Here is a 24,316-nt window from a genome sequence, read left to right on the forward strand (position 1 = left end):
AACCCAAAAGACAGAAGTAAATCAACAACAGAATGGCTTCAATAGAAGAAAATATGCCTTAACCAGATTGAGGTCACGCCACAGCATCTCAAGAGAGCGGTTCCCACCAGACATCCCAAGAATATTGTGGAAACTAAACAGTTTTGTTAAGAGGAATGGTCCAAAATTCCTCCTGACCGTTAAGCAGGTCTGATCCACAACTACAGAAAACATTTGGTTGAGGTTTCTGCTACCAAAGGAGGGTCAACCTGTTATTAAATCCAAAGGTTCACATACTTTTCCCAACCTACACTGTGAATACAGTGTGTTCAATAAAGACATGAAAAATCACAATTGTTTGTGTGTTATTAGTTTTGTTGAAGTGTTTGTCTATTGTTGTGACTTAATGTCTTCAAATGTTATGACTAATTTATGTAGAAATCCAGGTAATTCCAAAGGGTTCACATACTTTTATTTCCAGTCTGCCTAAATCTAAACCAGGGGAGAAGGACTGCCCCCTCATTGAAGACAATCAGTTCAGGGCCGACCGCAGTACTGCAGGCACTGTAGGATCCCCCATTATAGTGAAAAGGAAAATGAAAATCTTTGTGTAAATAAAACTTTTTTTTTAAGACAATCATGATGGTAACAATAATTGCTTCTATTACACCAGATGACTGTTCTTGAACCGATTGTTTTAAAAATCACACACAGAACAAGTTTAGTTGATGAGACTACACAACAAAGGAGCTGTGACCCACTGTGTAAAATTCAATATTCGCTCAGAATTTGAGCAAACTTTTTGATTGTTTCTCATATGCACGATATGTGCATGTGCAACACCCCCCACGCTTCCTTGTACATTTTCTACGCCGCCACTAGAAGTAAACAAGCCAAGCTAAAGATAGATAGCTAGCTTGCCCAACTAGACTAAAACTGTGGGGAGAAATACTCTGATGGAGCTTTCTTAAAAGGAGATGGAGAGGCGACACTGCCACAGTAATGACCAGCTTAGAGATTTAATTAAAACAGGAGTAAATTGGAGCATTTTCGAGCCTTCGTGCGAGAGGAAGATGGATTGGCGGTCTCGCCAACGGGCTCTGGGGAAAAGTCTAATTTACCAGCCAGCTAGTTCTAGTCTTCAAAAAGCTCCGAAAACAACCTCAAATTCTGACAGTCGTCTTCCGGGCTAAAGACTTTAGTGGACGGATGACAAAACCCGCAAAGCAACAGCCCTGGGTCTCAGAGCAGTGTGTGGTGGAAGACAAGCGCGCTATACGTGAGGGTGCATGCGACCACGTCTTCGGAAGTCCGGAGAGCTGGTTGGGGAAGCCTGGGAGAGATGTGTTGGCCTCAATCCTATACAACTCCAAAATAGTCAGAATCGTTGTGGATTAAGTTCATATGACCTACATATGGTATGCACAATGACCTAGAATTGTACATCAAAGGTATAGAACAGCACTGCGATGGATACATGTAATGTCAGAATGGAAAGTATAGTGATGACATACTATTGAATGATTGAAAGTTTTGTATTTCTACAAACGTAATAACCCTTTGCCTTGATGACAGCTTTGCACACTCACACACATTCTCTCAACCAGCTTCACCTGGAATGCTTTTCCAACAGTCTAGAAGGAGTTCCCACAAAGAATGCCAAGAGTGTGCAAAGCTGTCATCAAGGCAAAGGGTGGATACTTTGAAGAATCTCAAATATAAAATATATTTTGATTTGTTTAATACTTTTTTGGTTACTACATGATTCCATGTGTTATTTCATAGTTTTGATGTCTTCACTATTATTCTACAATTTGTTTTATTTGTTATTTGTTTTTGTTTTATACATTTCCAAAAACCTTTTTTCCTTCCTTTGTCATTATGGGGTATTGTGTGTAGATTTATGAGGGGAAAAAATAATTTTATACATTTTAGAGTAAGGCTGTAACGTAACAATATGTGGAAAAGGGGAATAGGTCTGAAAACTTTCCGAATGCACTGTATATTCAGTACTGTCTCCTCATATTAAATATTAGAGCTCAAATCCTGGAGTATGTCGGTAAACAACAGTTTTTTTTTTTTAAACCTTTATTTAACCAGGCAAGTCAGTTAAGAACACATTCTTATTTTCAATGACGGCCTGGGAACAGTGGGTTAACTGCCTGTTCAGGGGCAGAACGACAGATTTGTACCTTGTCAGTTCGGGGGTTTGAACTCGCAACCTTCCGGTTACTAGTCCAATGCTCTAACCACAAGGCTACGCTGCCGCCCCAAGGTGGGGGGCAGCGTACCTTGGTTTCCGCAAGGTTTCCTCTTGACATCCAACTTTTAGCTACAAACCACAGGATTTGAAATAGAAGTGACTGGTGAGACTAGGGATGCACGATATAAATCGGTGCGCATATCAGAATCGGCTGATATTAGCTAAAAATGCAAACATCGTCAACGAGACAACTCCAAAGGCGAAATCCATCAACGCCAAGACAATGGAATTCATTGCACTTGACAATCAACCATCCTGTGTCGTGGAGGATGTTGGCTTTCGCCGACTGGTCGAGCCCCGGTACACACAAATTTTCAGATGTTGCCCTACTGGAGTTAAACAGTATTGTTGAAACGTACATCTATGAGCTACTTGCTATGGGTGTCACTGCTATTAATGTCACGACTGACATTTGGACCAGCAACGTCAGCCCAATGAGCATGCTGAGTCTGACCACACAGTGGGTGGACGAGGATTTCGTACTGAGGAAAGCCATATTGCATGTTCCAGAATGTGCTGGTTCTCATACCAATGCTGCCATTTCAAAAGGCTTTTGAGAACATGTTTGAAACTTGGAAACTTGAACACACTCCTAGCGCCATTTGAACAACAGACTGGAGAAATAAACTCATCAACTGTGTCTGCAGCAGATGTGATATCCTCCGTCGTGGAATTGAAACGCCTGCTCAACAAAACTGCCGACACAGACCGCGGGGTTAAAACTTACAAAAGTACTTGAGGCTGTGAACAAGTGAGCTGGTGGCATTCTCTCTGAGCCTGTTTACGGTGTCGCCACCATGCTCGATGCTAGGTGCAAGGACCGCTACTTCAATGCAGACAAGAAACAGGGTTTACATGAAATGTTACGTACACAGCTGGACAAGATGGAAACGGACACAGCGCCAGTGGGCACCGAGGAAGAAAGGCCACGGACAGACAGAGCTGAAACTTCACTGCTTGACATGTGTGATGAAATCCTGGTTGAGAATGAAACGACTGAACAAATGAACAACGAAACAGCACAGCAAGTAGGTGAAAGGTAGGTTTAGATGATGTTTTACTGGTAATGGGGACATGCGTAAATGCCAACAAAATAACTTTTTGGCCAGTGTGTGTGTGTGACCTTTATTTAACTAGGCAAGTCAGTGAAGAACAAATTCTTTATTACAATGACGGCCTACCCCGGCCAAACTGACAACTCTAGGATAATTGTGCGCCGCCATATGGGACTCCCAATCACGAACGGATGTGATACAGCCTGGATTCGAACCAGGGACTGTAGTGACGCCTCTTGCACGGAGATGCAGTGCCTTAGACCGCTGCGTCCATGTGTGACTATTTAACTGTACTAGAATGCTTAAAAAGCATTAATTTTTTGGGGGGCTAGGAAAATATTGGATATCGATATCGGCGCATCCCTAGGTGAGACAGTTGTATAGGCTTTGTCCGTTTTGCTAACACCCGCTGTGGATTGATTGGCTTGCTAGCTAGCATGTGTGTAGTGTGTACTTCTGAGCATGTGTCTCCTAGTCTCCTTCTCCCTACCAGAGATGTTCAAAAAAAGGAAAAGGCTGCTGAACCAACAGACTCCTGGTCCCTGATGAGCAGGAAATAGCGTCATTTGTGAGAAGGAGTGGGAAGTGAGTGAGGATGAGTCACCCAGGCGAAACAGAGCAGAGGTTGTGTCCCAAAGAGTACCCTATTCCCTTTATAGGGCCCATAGTGGTCTGGTCAAAAGCAGTGCACTATATAGGGAATAGGTTGATATTTGGGACACAGGCTCTGAAGGTCCTGCTGCCACCTGCACAGCCCGCAGTGGCCACAGCTATTGGCATGAGGGGCCCCTCACCAAACCACAAAGAAAAACACCACAGAGACATGCACCACAGGGCAGCAGCGGAACTGATAACAACGGAGCTGCCTGTTGTTTCATGTGGGATGATCAACAACTAGAGCTTTCCCCCTAAAGCGGTCTGTATGTCTGAGGTGGCAGGGTGCACAACACGTGATACATACATGTAGACAGATGCACAATGAGCTCACATAGAAACACACATGCAGGCACAGGAGAGAGGGCAGGCAGAAGGGAGTTCGTAGGGAACCCTTTAATGCCCCAGATGTTGCTCAACCCACGATGCATAGCACACAGCTTTAATCCGTCACACGGGTCCAACCACAAGTACTGGTGTGGAGGGTGAGTGTGTATGTCTGTAGGGTGGATTCATAGCTGTGGCATGCACACTGCTTTTGGTGGGAAGACTGCGTTTCCTTGCAAAGAGATCCAGCTGCACCACCCAAGGGAGAAATGACACACACCCGCACGCGCAACTAGACGCACAAACACATACAACCCAGGGGATCACTACTGTAAAACACACACACACACACACAGGGGACAGTTTACACACACACATACATCCTTTGGAGAATGTTGTGCTTTAGGATGTAATACAAATGACTTAATAGCCTACTTTCAGTGATCTATGTGCTTACGATTCCAAGCACAGCTCGCATGGATTTCATCTCCCGTTTTACTAAACCAGTCTTCAACTCAATAGGTGGTGTACCACTACAGCGAGGTCTACCAATCCACTGATGGGTTACTGGCGCATAGAAAAAGTGACCAGAGAATTCAAACCTGAGCATATTTACCTTCATATTGCTTAAAATGATCCCTTATTTTCAGTGCATAGGGGGTAGGGGCAAGGGGTAGATGTGGGATTGAGCCAGAGTTCACCAAGCCATAGGTAAGACAATGAAAGGAGAGGGCATCCCTGTGACATTGTTAACAAGAGAGTATAGGCCTAGAAGTGATGGCGCCCCTCCATCCAGCCACCCTGGTGAGCGAGCTTACAACAGCATGACTGGACTCTAACAAAGCCTGGTCTGCACAGCAGCTCTGGAGAACAGGAGAAATACTATTCAAAACCACTTCTAATACTTTAGCGGGGCTTGATTTAACTTCCTGACGCATATGGACCCCAACGCCGGCACTCCAGGCTGACTAAAGCAAACAAACTATTTTGAAAGTTTTCAAATAGTATTGAACCCGGTTTGCCCTGGAAACTGCAGGCCTGCCGGCCCAGGCACTGGGCTTAGGCAGACAGCAGGCAGGCTGCGGTCAGAGTTACCATTACCAAGCCAAGCAGAGCCAGGCCAGAGAGCAGCAAGCCAAGCTCAGTCAATCCTGAACCCAGTGACCCAGGCCAGGCAGAACCAGTCAGTTTGGTAATGATGTGGTACAGAACAGTGGGTTCTTAAAACCTCCTTGACCCATGCTCATCCTTGGCCGAAAGCCTGTCTCTTTATAATGTCAATCATCATCATTGAAGGAGTCTTGCGTTGAAGGAGTTTGGGGAGTTTCCAGTTGTTGAAGTGGACATAAAATAGTATACTGTGACTTCAAGCCTGGTCTGCTGGGAAAGGATGCTGCCTTGAGCTGATCAAAGGCTCTGGCCACAGTTCGTGCACTATAACGAATAGGGTGCCATTTGGGATGTAGCCTAGGACTGAGAGGAGGTTGTTCCCTGGGGAAGCAATGCTCGTTTCCTAGGCCAAGGCCCTGCTCCTCGGCTCTCTTGACCTCTGAACCCCAAACGTATTTTATCTCCCCACTGAGCCACCAAGTCATGCACTCGGTCGCCCTTTTTCTCAGCTACTGTTTGGTTTTCCTCTCCTCTTCCCCTCAGGCCAAACCAAAAGACCAAAAGTCTTTCGAAGTATGATGGTTTCCAGTTCGCCGCCACCACAGTCAACAGAATAAAACCATTTTTGCCTTTGCTGCTGCGTCAAGCCTTTTCTTATTAGGAGAAAAGAAGGTTCTCGTACATGTAATGATTTCTTTCCCTGCGTTTCAATGGGGACTGAGGCTAAAGATACCGTGCCAATTCGTCATTCTCTGTCTGCCGAATGAGACTGTTATGCAACGGCTAATTACTTCCACTTGGCCAAGGGAGTGGGGGGGGGTCTCTCGCTCTTTGAAAAGGAGCACAAACACAGGGACCAAGCCATCTCGGTCTTTCTCTTCGACCATTAAGTGTTTATCCGAAACCACGGCGGCACAGTGAGCTCGTACAGACCGAGCGAGGGTCGCACGTGGACGAGAAGAGGAGGACTGCGAGCCCGAGAGAGGCTAGCTGAGACCGACAGGCCCTGCAGCTTTTCCTTTCCACAATGTTTGGAAGATGTCATTATTTTTAAGTGCAGTCAACTCACTTATTATCTACCTTCAACCCTCTCTCCCTGCATCTCCCCACATTCTAAATCAATCAATCAAGGAAAGCACATGCTAATTTGTGAATCTATCCATTTATCTAGTTTCTTATCTGTTGCTCTCCTAATTTGTACCTTTTTTAATTCATTTTTATTTAACTAAGTAAGTCCGTTTAGAACAAATTCTTATTTACAATGATGGGAACAGTGGGTTAACTGCCTTGTTCAGGGGCAGAAAGACCGTTTTTTACCTTGTCAGCTCGGGGATTCGATCCTTTCGGTTACTGGCCCAACGCTCTAACCACTAGGCTATCTATCCAGCTCTACACACAGCTTATCTATCCAATCCATCTTTGCACATTGTGTTTCCTGCATGAGCAGACGGAGAGTAAAGCACTGAGGTTTGTTGATGTTTCCCTGTGACCCAGTCCCTTTGGTGTGACTTCTCTACCCCCCACTTTACCTCTGCCTCACTCCGTGAGTCTCTGTGTAGGTGTGTGTCTCCGCATGAGTGTGTGTGTGCGCCCCAGTCTCCCATCCTCCCTCTGGGAGATGAATAAGCCTACAACCCAGTCTGTGTAGTCCCCCCCCCATCTGACGAACTCCGACCAACATCTCCGTGTTCCCAGATCCTATGAACCCTGGACGGTGTGTGTGATCCTATGAACCCTGGACGGTGTGTGTGATCCTATGAACCCTGGACGGTGTGTGTGAGATCCTATGAACCCTGGACGGTGTGTGTGAGATCCTATGAACCCTGGACGGTGTGTGTGAGATCCTATGAACCCTGGACGGTGTGTGTGAGATCCTATGAACCCTGGACGGTGTGTGTGAGATCCTATGAACCCTGGACGGTGTGTGTGAGATCCTATGAACCCTGGACGGTGTGTGTGAGATCCTATGAACCCTGGACGGTGTGTGTGAGATCCTATGAACCCTGGACGGTGTGTGTGAGATCCTATGAACCCTGGACGGTGTGTGTGAGATCCTATGAACCCTGGACGGTGTGTGTGAGATCCTATGAACCCTGGACGGTGTGTGTGAGATCCTATGAACCCTGGACGGTGTGTGTGAGATCCTATGAACCCTGGACGGTGTGTGTGAGATCCTATGAACCCTGGACGGTGTGTGTGAGATCCTATGAACCCTGGACGGTGTGTGAGATCCTATGAACCCTGGACGGTGTGTGTGAGATCCTATGAACCCTGGACGGTGTGGTGAGATCCTATGAACCCTGGACGGTGTGTGTGAGATCCTATGAACCCTGGACGGTGTGTGTGAGATCCTATGAACCCTGGACGGTGTGTGTGAGATCCTATGAACCCTGGACGGTGTGTGTGAGATCCAGTGAACCCTGGACGGTGTGTGATCCTATGAACCCTGGACGGTGTGTGATCCTATGAACCCTGGACACTGAGCAGCACTTAAGGGCCCCACTACAAACCCTTTCTCACAATGCAGCTGACCTGACACATGGTGCTGCTGTGATCACTTCCAGTAAAACCTGTCAAATGTGTGAGGTGGGGAATGGGGCATGTGTGTGTGTGTGTGTGTGTGTGTGTGTGGTCTGTCTGTGGGAGATGATGATAGCCAAGAGCCGAGCCGGGCAACGCAACGTGCTGCAACGTTATACTGAAGCTAAGCACACATGTCTGTGTGTGTGTGTGTGTGTGTGTGTGTGTGAGAGAGTCCTCTCAGAGCAGTGAAAGCATTCAAACAGTAGGGCCCTAAAAACGTGGACGGAATCACAAAAATGGAATTCAACAATATTCAAAACATGTCTTGAACTTAGTGGGGAATAAACTAAATGAAGTGAATATTTCTTTAAAATTTGCCCAAGTCTATCATAAGACACGAACAGAATGTGATTCGTGATTCCTGCAACTTTCTGAATAGGCAAACAGATTTTCCCCGGGCAGCTGGCACTGTGTGTCGTCATCAGCAATGAGGCTCATGAAAAATATTCTGGTAGATGGAAAGGCGTTCCCAAAAACCTTCTCAATTAAATGTGACATACAAAGTAGCCTCAGCTTACCTTGCAGAATGATATGATTATTTGCATCCAGTGGCTAGTTTTGTTTTGCAAACTCTACCATCACATGTGCGTTACAAAAACAATCACTAAACAACAGCCTCTTGCTAGGTGTGCAATGGAATTCGTCTCACATTTTCCCTATAGCTCAAAAGTAGTCTCCTGATGTGTTTAAAGCATTGTTAATCTATTGAAATTTGTTGGGGGGGGATTTTGAAAGCGAAAACCTAACAAAACAGAACCCTGGAAAAACATAACGGAATCAGGTGATTTTAATAGAGCCCTCAAACAGTAAACATCCTCCCTACCTGACGACAGGTTCTGGGATGGCGTCTACGCTGGCGGGGACCTGGACCCCCTTCTCCCACTCCTGTCTCCAGGGGTCAGACAGCACGTAGAAGTCATCAGGGCCCAGCTGGGCCGAGTCTGGCAGCTTCATGGCCGTGATGAAGTCCGTCCGGAACACCTGATCAGAAACACACACAGACAGAGGAGAGTTGTCATACGGACACCATTCACAACGCAAATCGAGAGCGTTTGAGTCAAATGATTATGATAACAATCATTTGCATCTGTATAGCAGTTTGAATTTGAGAAAACATGACAGGTTTCAGGCTAAAAACATTGCAACCTAAACATTACCATCACTCAGGCTGGGTGGGTGGGTGGGCAGTCCATTTAGGGTGATATAGGGTGATATTGTGAGCACAAAAAAGACACGTAATGACATCACTTGGTGAACTAAGCATTATCGAAGGGGGTGTAAAGTAGCACAGGTGAAAGAGCCTTTACAATAGTGCTGAGTGATTAGTGTTTGGTTCCGTTTCGGTTTGTTAAAAAAAAAAAATGTAAAGGAAATTACAGAAACATTTTGCAGCTTTTTAATGGAAATTTCAAAGCCGAAAATAGTGAACAGTCAATTGCCAAAACATTGAAAATATTCCATTGTCTCTGTCAGGATCACATTGGGTAGACATCAATAGAAAAATTGGAAATGACTATGAAATAAAAATATCACTTACTTTTTATTTGATTACTGTATTATTTTTCATCATCTCATCTCTGCTCAGGCAGTAGCAGTCTGCCAGCCAGACCATCTAACGTCATCTCTGTGCTCCCCACACTGTACTGTCTTTAGTCATCCTATTTAGCTAGTCTGCCTAAATAACCTACGCTGCAGATCTGTCTGAATCATTTTACTAGTTCTTCAAAGTAGATAAGGCATACTTTCACAAACCTTCTCTAGCCCTCTCCTCATTGTGTTGTGTACATTCCTCGTTCATGCGGTCTGTATGTAACCTAACGTAGCAGGTGTGTGTCCATCTCTGTCCGAGCCGGAAAGAGAAGGCGCAATGGATTGTCATTGTAGTTAATTATCACGTTTCTGCGCTGAACTAGGTTGATTAGTTGCTTAATGAAAATGACATCTCCCTTCAAACCAGTATCCCACATAGTTCTAGACTTAAATTTCTCTCATGAATGTTTCGATTTCGCTCTAGAGAGAAACGGTTTAAGTAACTGAATCGACAGTCAATCAATTTGTTGTTCAATAACCAAAAACTATTATTTCAGTTAATCGCTCAGCACTACTTTACAACGAACGCTATAAAGAACACCTGAAAGAAGACGGCGAGAGAAACAGGGTTTCACTCAAATTGACACATGGAAAAACACAACAGAAAAAGTTTGTCACTGTCAAATTATCATCATACCAATCATTTGCGTCGGTATAGCAGATCTCAAACTCAAAAAGCATCGTCAACAGGGAATCTCCATTGTAAGTGTGTCAATGGGTGCATCCCAAATGGCACCCTATTCTCTTTATAGTGCACTACTTTTGACCAGGGCCCTATGGGTAGTGCACTATAAAGGGAATAGGGTGCCATTTGAGGAAAAAGCTTCACGTTGTATGAAAGGGCAGTCCTTTAGACTTATATTGTAAGAACAAAACAAGCCGAAGTCACATGGCAATTACTGTTGTAGGTGGCAGTGGTGTTGATATCCGGTAGCCCAGGTCAAATAACCGCAACAACTAACGCTACAGCCTGTGTCTGAAAAGCCTGCATAAAACGGGCGATTTCAATTTCAACATTCGACAAAAGGCCACCGGCAGACCAACAACTGTCAGATTTCATAGGAAATATAAAAGAAAAGAAAGAGCTGGGCTTCAGGATGCTCTGTGCCTCAGAGCCCGGTGTGAGGCAAGGGGCTTTGTCCCAAATGGCACCCTATTCCCTTTACAGTGCACTACCCATAGGGCCCTGGTCAAAAGTAGTGCACTACAAAAGAGAATAGGGTCCCATTTGGGATGAACCCAGTGAGTCTCAAGCCTGTGCCCTGGCGGGGGCCTGCGGAGCAACACTGGTGTGATCAGTCCCATAAGAGGCACTGATCCCCAAACCTACACCAACCTTCCTCAAGGACATCAGGCACGGGCCCACCATGCCATGCAGAGCATTATCCAACCAGGCTGGCAGATGAGCTTTGACACTCACTTCATTATACACGTTATCATTCCTTAAGAAGCCCCTGCTTATCCCCTGCTTTACTAGTTAGCTGCCTGTACCCATCCCTTCCTATATCCTTACTTCCCTCCCACTCTCCGTTATCCTCCATTCCTCTGCTGATGCTCTCACTAGCACATAGATATAACACGCATAGGTATTTTCTTCTTCTTACTTCAGAAACAGGGGGAGGGATAAGTGTCTCAGAACGGGAGCGAGCGAGTTGAAAGACAGATGAAAGAGAGACTGGAGAAAGCTAAATGAAGAGGAAGGGAGTAGATAGAGAGGGAGTAATAGTTAGGTCACAGGGGAGTTGACCTTTATGACCGGAGGGCAGGAAGGATAGATTTCTCTGGTTGAGTCCCAAATGGCCCCCTATTCCCTTTTTAGTGCACAGCTTTTAATCGGGGCCCATAGGGCTCTAGTCAAAAGGTAGTGCACTATACGGGAAAAAGGTGCCATTTGGGACGCAAGCCTTTATCTAGAAGAGCGCTCTCTCTTCCTGAGATTAATGTGGAGAAGCTGAGAAAGCGAACGCAGCAGCCCCAGTAAGTGCTAGGCTGTATATGAAAAGGCCATATGTAAAAACCCAGGCAGACAGCCGGGTGAAAGTCGCCTTGGTCGACCAGGGTGTCTGCCAGCGCAAATAAATAATGCAATGTAGCGAATGTGTGTGAGACAGTGTGTGGGGGATGGAAAGTGTGTGTGTGGGACAGAGAGAGCAAAGAGAAAGTGTGTGTGTGTGTGTGAGATGTGTGCGTCTCAGACAGTGAGCCGAGGCCAAGATGAACCCTCCTCCCCTTCAGCAGAGCAGAACTGGGGGAGGACAGTCAGGATGATCTCCTGTTCGCTCTCCAACACCCAGCAGGAGAGGAGAGGGTGTGTCAGTGATTCATTTTTACTGCCGTGTTTATACAACCCAACCACAGCTAATTAATGTCAGGGAAACAGAATTACAAGGTCCCTGGTTTTAATGTCCACTCCTCTCCCTCCCCCTTTACCCCATCCATCTCTCATTTCACCCCTCGCCCTCCCTCCCCCTTTGCCCCACATCTCTACTTCCACCCCCGTTTCCTCTCTTTATTCCCCTTTCTTATATCAAACAGTGTGTTGTGGAAATCAGATAGTGTTATTGGTCACATACACGTGATTAGCAGATGTTATTGCGGGTGTAGCGAAATGCTTATGTTCCTAGCTCCAACAGTGCAGTAATATCTAACAAGTAATATCTAAACAAAGTACACAACATATACCCAACACACACAAATCTAAGTAAGGAATGAATTAAGACTATACACATATGGATGAGCGATGTCGGAGCGGAACAGACTAAGATACAGCAGAATAGTATAGAATACACATAAGTGGATGTATGTGTGTTTAGTGTTGAGGATGAGCGACTCCCAGGCAGGGGCTTGTCAAGCGGCTATGATAATGATGACAGGAGGACAGTGTCGTTCCCAGCACTCGTCCTGTACACAGCAGTAACAGTCAGGGATAGGGCACCTCAATGACCTACAGCTACTTACGTCAGCATCATCAGGTAGAAACACACACCTCTCTGTTGCGGAGTGAGGATGTAAACCCAGGATGGATATGAGTTATGTTTTGTAGCGAGCAGGGTTCTCATTACCTCCAATCTAGTGCTTAAGTGATGACATGGGGAAGGAGGGGATGACAGGCCGAGAGGGATTACAAATCACACTACACACACACACACACACAGAGAGAGAGATCTGCAGAGCAGAACACTGTTCACCTCAGTAATGTAAATCTGCCTCACTGCAACAGGAATGTGTGCAGGTTTGACTGACTCACCTGGTCTCACACACCTTTATAATCATCTACATTAAGAAGGTAGATGTGAATTGAGAATAGTGACGGTATGGAATGGGAAAGTGGCAAAATGCACACCTGACCAAGCCGCACCAAGATGGAAGGCTATTGTAATGCACTACTTTTGTAGCCTGGTCCCATATCGGTGTGTGCTTTTGCCTACTCCATAGTCATTGTCAAGCGAAACCATTTCTTTTGCATGACAAGTCCATAAGGAGTTGTCAAGAGAGCAGAAACAGACTGGAGAACACTGTCTGCAGAAACATACGCATACTTGAATGAACAGCGACACGCAAACTGGCCTCTCTCAAAGCTGAGATCCGCGAAAGGTGACTGGCCATTCCCAGTTGCATTTTGTTATTGTTTTGAGGAAATTTGCATTCAGCATTGTGGTAAAAGAATAAGTAGAATTTTTTTATTTAAAAAATAAATATTATTTTAACAAATGTAAAAAATGTATTTTTTTTTATTTATTTATTTATTTATTTAAAATCGGGCCCGTGCCATAGACTAATACAGTAATTATGATAACTTCCAGAGGATGGCCTCCAAACTATCTTGCCGCATGAATTGAATCTAGTACTAAAAGCATAAGCATAAGCTAGCTAGCACTGCAGTGCATACAATGTGGTGAGTAGTAGACTCAAAAGATAGTTGAACAGTTTAACAAATTGATTTCTTTAAAAATGAAGGCGAAGTAAGAGCGAGAAACAGCAAGCTACGTATATTTCGTTGTATAGCTATTGAATGCAACTAGCTAGTTTAGCCTACTTAAAACACCTGACTCAAACAGACAGGGACGCTATGTTAGCTAGCTGGGTAAGGCTATCCAACACAAACTCTTCCAAGTCAAGCTAAGCTTTCAGCTGTATTAATTTATTGCCACCGGGGCCCGCCGATGTAACTGCTAAACTGCTTGCTGACTGTACACTGTACTGCATGATTGTAATGGGTTTACAAACTAGCTAGTTCTAGTAGCTATGTCTGCTATGACATTAGTGAATATGGTGGCAACGATGTAGGCTGTGTATGTAGCAGTTAGCGGATATGAAATGAAGGTTTGGCTTGGAAAGGTTTTTCACCTGGTCACAGACAGCTGATGTGTTGTGCACTGAAGTCCACAAGCGAAGGGAAAAGGTGAGAGCAGAGCGTGTAGATGCGAGAAGAAATTATACAACAAGCAAAATTATCATGCTATGAAAGTGAACTGTGTTTGCATGTGATCAGGGGTGTATTCATTCTGCCGATTGTGTTAAAATATTTCTTAAAAACAGAAGCAAACGTAACAGGGAGAAACATACACTATATTTACAAAAGTATGTAGACACTAGAGGTCGACCGATTATGATTATTGGAGGACAAAAAAAAGCAGATACCGATTAAATCGGCCAATTTTTGTGATAATGACAAATACAACAATACTGAATGAACACTTATTTTAACTTAATATAATACATCAATATAATCAATTTAGCCTCAAATAAATAATGGTTTAAATAATTTGTTTAAATAATGCAAAAACAAGGTGATGGAGAAGAAATTAAAAGTGCAATATGTGCTATGTAAGAAAGCTAACGTTTAAGTTCCTTGCTCAGAAAATATGAAAGCTGGTGGTTCCTTTTAACATGAGTCTTCAATATTCCCAGGTAAGAAGTTTTAGGTTGTAGTTATTATAGGAATTATAGGACTATTTCCTTCTATACCATTTGTATTTCATTAACCTTTGACTATTGGATGTTCTTATAGGCACTTTAGTATTGCCAGTGTAACAGTATAGCTTCCGTCCCTCTCCTCGCTCCTCCCTGGGCTCAAACCAGCAACACAACGACAACAGCCACCCTTGAAGCAGCGTTACCCATGCAGAGTAAGGAGAACAACCTCTCCAACTCTCAGAGCGAGTGACGTTTGAAACGCTATTAGCGCACACCCCGCTAACTAGCTAGCCATTTCACATCACATCGTTACACCTCTCGGGAGTTGATAGGCTTGAAGTCATAAACAGCAGAGCTGCTGGCAAAACGCACGAAAGTGCTGTTTGAATGAATGCTTATGAGCCTGCTGGTGCCTACCATCGCTCAGTCAGACTGCTCTATCAAATCATAGACTTAATTATAACATAATAACACACAGAAATACAAGCCTTAGGTCATTAATGTGGTCAAATTCGGAAACGATCATCTCGAAAACAAGACGTTTATTCTTTCAGTGAAATGCGGAACCGTTCAGTATTTTATCTAACGGGTGGCATCCCCAAGTCTAAATATTCCTGTTACATTGCACAACCTTCAATGTGTCATAATTACGTAAAATTCTGGCAAATTAGTTTGCAATGAGCCAGGCTGCCCAAACTGTTGCAAATACCCTGAATCTGCATGCAATGAACGCAAGAGAAGTGACACAATTTCACCTGGTTAATATTGCCTGCTAACCTGGATTTCTTTTGGCTAAATATGCAGGTTTAAAAATATATACTTCTGTGTATTGATTTTAAGAAAGCATTGGTGTTTATGGTTAGGTACACATTGGAGCAACGACAGTCCTTTTTCGCGAATGCGCACTGCATCGATTATATGCAACGCAGGACACGCTAGATAAACTAGGAATATCATCAACCATGTGTTGTTATAACTAGGGATTATGATTGAATAAGGTGAATGCTAGCTAACAACTTACCTTGGCTTCTTACTGCATTCGCGTAACAGGCGGGCTCCTCGTGAGGTAGGTGGTTAGAGCTTTGGGCTAGTTAACCGTAAGGTTGCAAGATTGAATCACTGAGCTGACAAGGTGAAAATCTGTCATTCTGCCCCTGAACGAGGCAGTTAACCCACCGTACCTAGAACGTAATTGAAAATAAGAATGTGTTCATAACTGACTTGCCTATTTAAATAAAGATTAAATTAAAAAAGGTTTAAAAATTATCAATTTAACAAATAAAATTAAAATTTTAAAAATTACATCTGCGTCCAAGATGACCGATTTCCGATTATGAAAACCGGCCCTAATTAAATCGGCCATTACGATTAATCGGTCGACCTCTAGTGGACACCCCTTCAAATTAGTGGATTTGGCTATTTCAGCCACAGCCGTTGCTGACAGGCGTATAAAATAGAGCATACAGCCATGCAATCTCCACAGACAGTAAAAATGGACTTACTGAAGAGCTCAGTGACATTCAACATGGCACCAACATAGCATGCCACCTTTCCAACAAGTCTGTTTATAAAACGTCTGCCCTATTAGAGCTGCCCCGGTCAACAGTAAGTGCTGTTATTGTGAAGTAGAAACGTCTTGGAACAACAATGGCTCAGCCTCGAAGTGGTAGGCCACACGAGCTCACAGAGCGGGACCGCCGAGTGCTGAAGCATGTAGCGTGTAAAAAAATCGTCTCTCCTCAGTTGCAACACTCACTACAGAATGCCAAACTGCCACTGGAAGCAACATCAGCACAATAACTGTTAGTCGGGAGCTTCACGAAATGAGTTTCCATGGCAGAGCAGCCACGCCTAAGATCACAATGCACAGTGTCAAGCGTCGGCTGGAATGGTGTAAAGCTTGCCGCCATTGGACTCTGGAGCAGTGGAAACGCATTCTCTGGAGTGATGAATCACGTTTCACCATCTGGCAGTCCGATGTACAAATCTGGGTTTGGTAAATGCCAGAACACTACCTCCTCCAATGCATAGTGCCTGCTGTAAAGTTTGGTGGAGGAGAAATAATGCTCTGGGCTAACCCCCTTAGTTCCAGTAAAAGGACATTTTAACGCTACAGCATACAATGACATTCTAGATTATTCTGTGTGTCCAACTTTGTGGAAACAGTTTGGGGAAGACCCTTTCCTGTTTCAGCATGACAATACCCTCGGGCACAAAGCGAGGTCCATAGAGAAATGGTTTGTCGAGATCAGTGTGGAAGAACTTGACTGGCCTGCATAGAGCTCTGACCTCAACCCCATCGAACACCTTTGGGATGAATTGGAACGCCGACTGCGAGCCAAGCCTAATCGCCCAGCATCAGTGCCCGACCTCACGAATGCTCGTGGTTGAATGGAAGCAAGTCCCTGCAGCAATGCTCCAACATCTAGTGGAAAGCCTTCCCAGAAGAGGAGGCTGTTATAGCAGCAAAAGGGAAACCAACTCCATATTAATGCCCATGATTTTGGAATGAGGCATTGGACGTACAGGTGTTCACATACTGAATTTGTCCAATAGAAAATTCTCGTTTTCAACTGTTGGACTAATGATTACACCCTAGATCAATTATACTGAAGAATAAAATAAACTCAACATACAACAATTTCAAAGATTTGACTGAGTTACAGAAATCAGTCAATCTAAATAAATTCATTAGGCCCAAATCTATGAATTTCAAATGCCTGGGAAGGGGCGCAGTCATGGGTGGGCCTATGACTGTGCCCTCATCGGCCCATCCACCTGGGAGACAGGCTCAGCCAATCAGAACTTGTTTTTTTCCCCCACAAAAAGACTTTATTGCAGACACAAATACTCCTCAGCACCCCCCCCCCCCAGACAATTCCACAGGTTTAGAAGTCAAATGTGGAGGTCCTGGGCTGGCGTGGTTATATGTGGCCTGCGTTTGTGAGGCCGGTTGGATGTACTGCCAAATTCTCTGAAGTGGTGTTGGAGGCGGCTTATGGTAGAGAAATTTACATTCAATACTCTGATAACCGCTCTGTCGGACATTCCTGCAGTCAGCATGCCAATTGCATGCTCCCTCACAACAAGACATCTGTGGCATTGCGTTGTGTGATGAAACTGCACATTTTAGTGACCTTTTGTCCCCAGAACAAGGTGCACCTGTGTAATGATCATGCTGTTTAATCAGCTTCTTGATATGCCACAGGTGGATAGGTTTTAATTATATTTGCAAATGAGAAATGCTCACTGAAAGGGATATAAACAAATTTGTGAACAAAATGAGACATTTTATTTGTATTTATTTTTTGCATATGGAACATTTCTGGGATCTTTTATTTCAGCTCATGAAACCAAAACTTTATGTTGCGTTTATATTTTTGTTCAGTATCGATGCAGGCAAGTGTGAAAAGCGGTATTGAATGTCACTGTTTGTCACCTCGATTACTTGAATTGTTCTGTCGACCTGTGCACCTACGTTGTAAACTTCCATTCATAGGCTAGGTTGTAGCAACCTCATGATGGGTATAGGGAACATTTGAGTATCCTAAACCTATCAATATTACATTGAGCTGGGTGAATGGAATATGAATGACAGTCATCCAATATGCTGTAATAGGTCGTGCTCATTTTTTCTTTTCTTTTTTAAATCATTGTCCTGCCTTATCTTAAACGTCACCAACCACCAATGAAAGTGATGAGCATGAAACTGCTGCTGCTGCTACTACTGTGCTGCTGCCCGCATCAAGTCTCAAGGCCATTTAGGATGAGAAAAAAAAAAAAGACTTAAGTAGAGGGAAAAACAAACTGACAACTTCAACGGATTTAACAGAATTCTGAAAAGTGTCGTACATTTCAAAAAGGCTCATGTTGACTTAAGGCTACACTACAGGAGGCTGGAGAGCGAGGGAGACGCAGAGAAAGAGAGACACACAGAGAGTTCAAGAGAAGACAGGCTATGTGCACACTGCCCACAAAATGAGGTGGAAACTGAGCTGCACTTCCTGCCAAATGTATGACCATAGAGGCACATATTTCCATCAGATTACACAGATTCAAAGAATTAAAAAACAAACCCAATTTTGATAAACTTCCATATCCACTGGGTGAAATACGACAGTGTGCCATCACAGCAGCAAGATGTGTGACCCTGTTGCCACAAGAAAAGGGCACTCTTTTGCACTTTACCTATTCACACATTGTTAAAACACTGTTTGACATGACATTTGAAATGCCTTTATTCTTTTGGAACTTCTGTGAGTGTAATGTTTACTGTACATTTGTTTATTATCTACTTCAATGTTAACATATGTTTCCCATGCCAAAAAAGCCCTTCAATTGAGTGAGTGAGCGAGCAACAACAAATTAGCACTAAAACCATGACTACCTCCTTCAGCGTCATGACAGATGTCCGCGGCTAATTTTAGCGCCCGCGTCGCTTTAATGATTGGTGTTTGACGGTCTGAAGGAGTTTAGGGTGGGGGGTGTGTCTCACCATTTACACTCACCACATTAGCCTAGTGACTCACGGCCCAGTGAGAGAGAGAGGACCAGCAGGGAGATGCACAGCAGGGGTCATGAACCACACTGGAGATGAATTTAACACCTCCCCAACCAACCACACACCCTTTCCTCTATCCCACACACACACACACACTTCAAGAGCGTTCCTCCATCCCCCATCTCTCAGCTGAATCCAGACAGGTCTGTCAACAAGGTTGGTCACCTTCACCTCCACACCAGTCTCAATGCCAAACTCTACATCCGTCTAAACCAGGCTGGCACAATGCTGCTGCCATCTGCCAAAACACACCAGACTGGCCGGCTACAGACAGAAACCTGCTTCCCAAATGGCCCCCTATTCCACGCGTAGTACAAAACATTTGACCAGGGCCGATAGGGCTTTGATCAAAAGTAGAGCACTATAGAGAGAATAGGTTGCCATCTGGGACGCATCCAATGGAGTCCAAACCGTGAGCGGCTGGCCACTTCTCCCCAGCCGACTCAGGCCAAACGACACAGCAGCATCTCCACAGACCACATCAGCACCAGGCATCTCCCCTCTCCTCACTGGAACAACACATGAAGCCATTACTTCGAGACCAAGAGAGATCATGAATAGGATGGTTGTGGACGAGGCGCCGTGTTTAGGGAGGGATTGTAGGCTGTCCCATTGCAGAGCAGCCAAAGCCCAGAATAAAAATGGGTTGGACTCAAATTAGGTCTGGGCGATATATCAAATTACATTTGCATTAACCAAATTATGTTTAGCACGATGTTCTAAATTCCAGGAAATCGCAAGAATCAAGGTTTTAATATTAGTTGATTTTTTTAGAGGCATTCTACGTCTTTTTAGTCTCCTTCACCCCTTCTGTCCTGCATGCACCTTCCCACTCGCAGACACCGATCCCCTCCCCCTGCCAATAGCAGCAAATGTCTAGAATGGATGCTCCCATAGATGATCCATATAGGCCTATACCATGTCAACTTGAACAGCCCATCGCTTCAGTTGTAGTTCACTGTCCAGTCCAACCCTTCCTGAAACTATTCCACATCCACACAAAAACCAGCGTTATCACGATACAGAAACCAGGTTTAGTATGACAATACTGAATATCAAAATGATACAGGGGGGCACTTGACCCAGACAGATCTTTTTGAGTTCAATATCATTACATTTGAAATAGGATTTTTACAAATGCATTAATGAACCAGTTACATAAATCAAACATTTTTTTAACCAAACTACATACTGGTAAATCTCTAGTCTATTAATACACTGGGTAAATCAAGATGTAGCCTAGGCTAAATACAGGTGAATGCATATGCAATAAGAGTATTGAGTTATTGAGCTCGTTTTGGCTCATGTCATGGGGCTACAGACATTCCCTACTTTATTGTACTGATCAACAACATTTCCATAGAAGAAACAGATTTTATTTTTAAAAAGTGTGTGCTGTCTCTTTAAGATCAATGACATTCTCACACAGTTCGGTGCTCAAGCAAAGATGATCTTGACTGGGAGAGACGTGAGGCGGGGAAGATGAAATGAATGAATAATATTTTTGGTGGCAATTAGGGTTGCACATTTTGGGGAATATTCAGAGGTGTAAACTTTCCGTGGGAATTAACTGAAATATGCAAATTAATATTAATACCATTTAAATGTTTTTTTGCATTGGATATATTTACCACATCATAGAGCCAGAAACATAAACCTTTTACCTTATCATAAGCAGACATAATTGCAAATGATTAAATCCTTCCAATAGAAAAAAAATACACATTTATTACAAATTGAACTTTAATTAAATGAGTTGAATCTTCACTGAACAATAAAAGGGAATATTAAATTAACCCCAATGATCCATCGCATCTCCCAAAAACATTTTCAACATACATCTGTAAAATGATAGTCTAGAAACTAAAGCTTTAGTGGTCTTCCTCTCAGGATTCCATGTCTTCTCCCTGGACCTCCTCAATGTCCACCTCTTGAACGTCAGACTCTGAGGCCTCATCTTCACTGTCACTTTCCAACCTTGAGGATGGCTCATTGTCAGGCTCAAAAAGCCTCAAATTTGCCTGGATGGCCACCAAGTTTTCAACCCTTGTATTGGTCAGCCTGTTGCGTGTTTTGGTGTGTGTTCACAAACAAGGACCAGTAGCGCTCTGAGGCAGCTGATGTTGGTGGGATTTGAAGGATGGAGGCAACAGGGGAAAGAGCCTTCGATCCACAAAGTCCCTTCCACCAGGTGGCTGATGAGATATGTTGGCATGACTGCCATATTGCATCTCCATCCCAAAGCCCTTGCTTGGAAGTGTACTTCGCCAGACTGCCAAGAACCTTGCCCTCATCCAGGCCAAGGTGGCGAGACACAGTAGTGATGACACCATAGGCCTTGATCTCTGCACCTGACAGGATGTGCTTGCCAGCACACTTGGGGTCCAACATGTACGCTGCAGCGTGTATGGGCTTCAGGCAGAAGTCTTCACGCGTTTAGATGTATTTCAGAACTGCAGTTTCCTCTGCTTGGAGTAACAGTGAAATGGGCAAGGCAGTACGGATTTCTTCTCTTACATCTGCAAGCAGAGTCTGAACATCAGACCGGATGGCAGTGTCTCCCCAAATCCGTGCAATGGCTACTGCTATAGGTTTCAGGAGTTTCAGGCTGCTTACCACGCTCTCCCAAAATACATAACCCAGGAGTATCCTCTTGATGGGGCTGTCCAGATCAGCAGACTGATATGGCCATTTCTTCGAGAGACTCCTTCCCTTCCAGGAGACTGTCAAACATGACGACAACACCACCCCAACGGGTGTTGCTGGGCAGCTTCAATGTGGTGCTCTTATTCTTCTCACTTCGCTTGATGAGGTAGAGTGCTGCTATAACTTGTTGACCCTTCACATAACTAACCATTTCCTTGGCTCTCTTGCAGAGTGTATCCATTGTTTTCAGTGCCATGATGTCCTTGATGAGCAGATTCAATGCATGAGCAGCACAGCCAATGGGTGTGATGTGAGGGTAGGACTCCTCCACTTTAAACCAAACAGCCTTCATGTTCGCAGCATTGTCTGTCACCAGTGTAAATACCTTCTGTGGTACAAGGTCATTGATGACTGCCTTCAGCTCATCTATAATGTAGACTAGTGTGTCTGTTGTCCATTGCGTCTGTGCTCTTGTAGAATACTGGTTGAGGGGTGATGTAGTTAATTATTCCTTTTCCACAAACATTCAACCACCCATCAGAGATGATTGCAGTACAGTCTGGTTTCTCTATGATTTGCTTGACCTACACTTGAACTCCGCATCCAGCAAATGAGTAGATAAACATGTCTGGTTGGAGGGGTGTATGCTGGGCGGGGAACATTCAGAAATCTCTTCTGATACACACGGCCTGTGAGCAGAGGTGAACCAGTCACATACACAGCTCGAGCAACTTTTGTCAGAAATTGCTTGTTGTGAGCGCTGAGGGAACTTTATGCACTTGGCCAGATGATTCTGCATCTTTGTTGCATTCTTCACACATGATTTGGCACAGTATTTGCAAATGTACACAGCTTTTCCTTCTACGTTAGCTCCAGTGAAATGTCTCCACACATCAGATAGTGCCCGTGGCATTTCCTGTAAAGATTTATTTTAATTCAAAGTCCAAATAAAAACAATTCCATGTACAGATAAATAGTTAAGCAGTTAGATTAAACAACTCCTTTGTAAGATAAATGTTTTAAAATGAAATATGTACGAAATCAGGTGAATTAACACTCAGTTAGCAGGCTCAAGCAAGCTAAACCCACATGGTAGCAAAAACTACTAGCAGAAATTGTTAACAAGTTAGAAATGATTTACTATTAGTCTACTATTTACTAGTTAACAAAAAACAATGTCATAAAATATATTCACCCCAACCCAGTATGGTAATCTAACCTTACCAGAAAGCATGTAGTCCTTGGCTCAGACAGTGTAGTAGTGCTCAATAGCATGTCATTAGTGTGCAAGATCTTGAGAATCAGCTGTACATGATGGAAGAGTGCACTGCACATGTGATGGAAGAATGCACTGTGCATGCAGAGGGTTGCTATTCCATTGAATCGGGGATAGTTTAACCAAAATATGCCACAAGACCTAGAATTGCCTTGTGTGTAACCAACAAAAAAAAAGGTTAGCTTTAAGCAAAATTCCCCAAATTCCAGGGCTCAACTTCCCATGGAAAACTTCCGGAAAAATTCCAGAATAAAGTTCAGAATAAAAATCAGCAATATTTTGTATCATTGTTTGCCTATTATCCCAAACAAGGTACTAGGATAGTGAATTGATGTAAGCTTCAGCTGTAAGCTATGAAAGAAACCTGGACGCTACCAGTATCTTCTTGCATAAGCGTTCTAGCCTGTAATGGACATTGTTGCCATTATGAATTACTCAAGTGTGTTAACTTCTGTGCAGCATAAGTGGTAAGAGCTAGGAATGAGTAAGTGGAGCAGCCACGGTGCCCTTGCACTATAAGGGGACATCGGCTGTGCTGATACACAGACTTGAGATTCTCAAAATCAGTAGACGACGTTGCCTCCTGAGTGGCGCAGTGGTCTAAGGCACTGGTTCGCAGTGCTAGAAGCGTCACTACAGATCCGGGTTCGATCAAAGGCTGTCGCAGCCGACCGTGACCCCCATTCTAGCAGCAGCACACAATTGGCCCAGCCCCAGCGTTGTCCGGTTTGGGGGAGGGTTGGGCCGGCCGGGATGTCCTTGTCCCACGCTCTAGTGATTCCTGTTGCGGGCCGGGCACGTGAGATATCTAGCTTTGGATGTGTCTCAATGCACCGCATCCACCGATGTCGCACTTCTTCCATCGCAGATGTGGGTGGCAGAGCTCGAGTGGTGTTTGTCTTCTCACGGAAAAGTACCCCCCCAACCCTAACAGCTACACAAAGCGGTAGACAAGTAGGCCCTACGTGCACCGCACACATCAGGTCTCCATATTCAGGTCAATTAGCCAGTGACAACTTAAAGCTACTGGCACAAATGGAAAAAATACATACTGGCCCGGGTCAAGATATGACAGGAAATCAAACTATGCACGCATAATTTCAACAGCAGGTGATTCTCGCTTTCATTTGCGGGCCGAGCAAGTAGCCTAAATATGGTTCATACCGACATTGGCAAGTCAAATTCAAGGTCTTTCAAGGACCTACATTTTATTGTTGTATTAGCCTATAGAAGAAAACAACCCCCCCCTCCCCCAAATGTATGCAATAAAGTATGCATTACCACTACAGGAATATGTAGGCCTACACAATGGCATTATACATTGACATTCACATCCTTTTTACATTCTAAAATGT

At 44.2% G+C, this 24,316-nt stretch overlaps 1 protein-coding gene across 3 annotated transcripts in view; it reads right to left on the reverse strand.

The window, feature by feature from the left end:
- Positions 1-24,316, reverse strand: part of jade2 (jade family PHD finger 2) — a 134,466-nt gene that overhangs the window by 82,396 nt on the left and 27,754 nt on the right. For all 3 annotated transcript variants that reach the window (XM_024432196.2, XM_042327017.1, XM_024432195.2), the window contains one exon: positions 8,795-8,952. In XM_024432196.2, coding sequence (XP_024287964.1) covers positions 8,795-8,952 — 158 coding nt within the window. The remainder of the gene's footprint in view (positions 1-8,794; positions 8,953-24,316) is intronic.

Source organism: Oncorhynchus tshawytscha, linkage group LG09, assembly GCF_018296145.1.
Source record: "Oncorhynchus tshawytscha isolate Ot180627B linkage group LG09, Otsh_v2.0, whole genome shotgun sequence".
Lineage (NCBI taxonomy): Eukaryota > Metazoa > Chordata > Actinopteri > Salmoniformes > Salmonidae > Oncorhynchus > Oncorhynchus tshawytscha.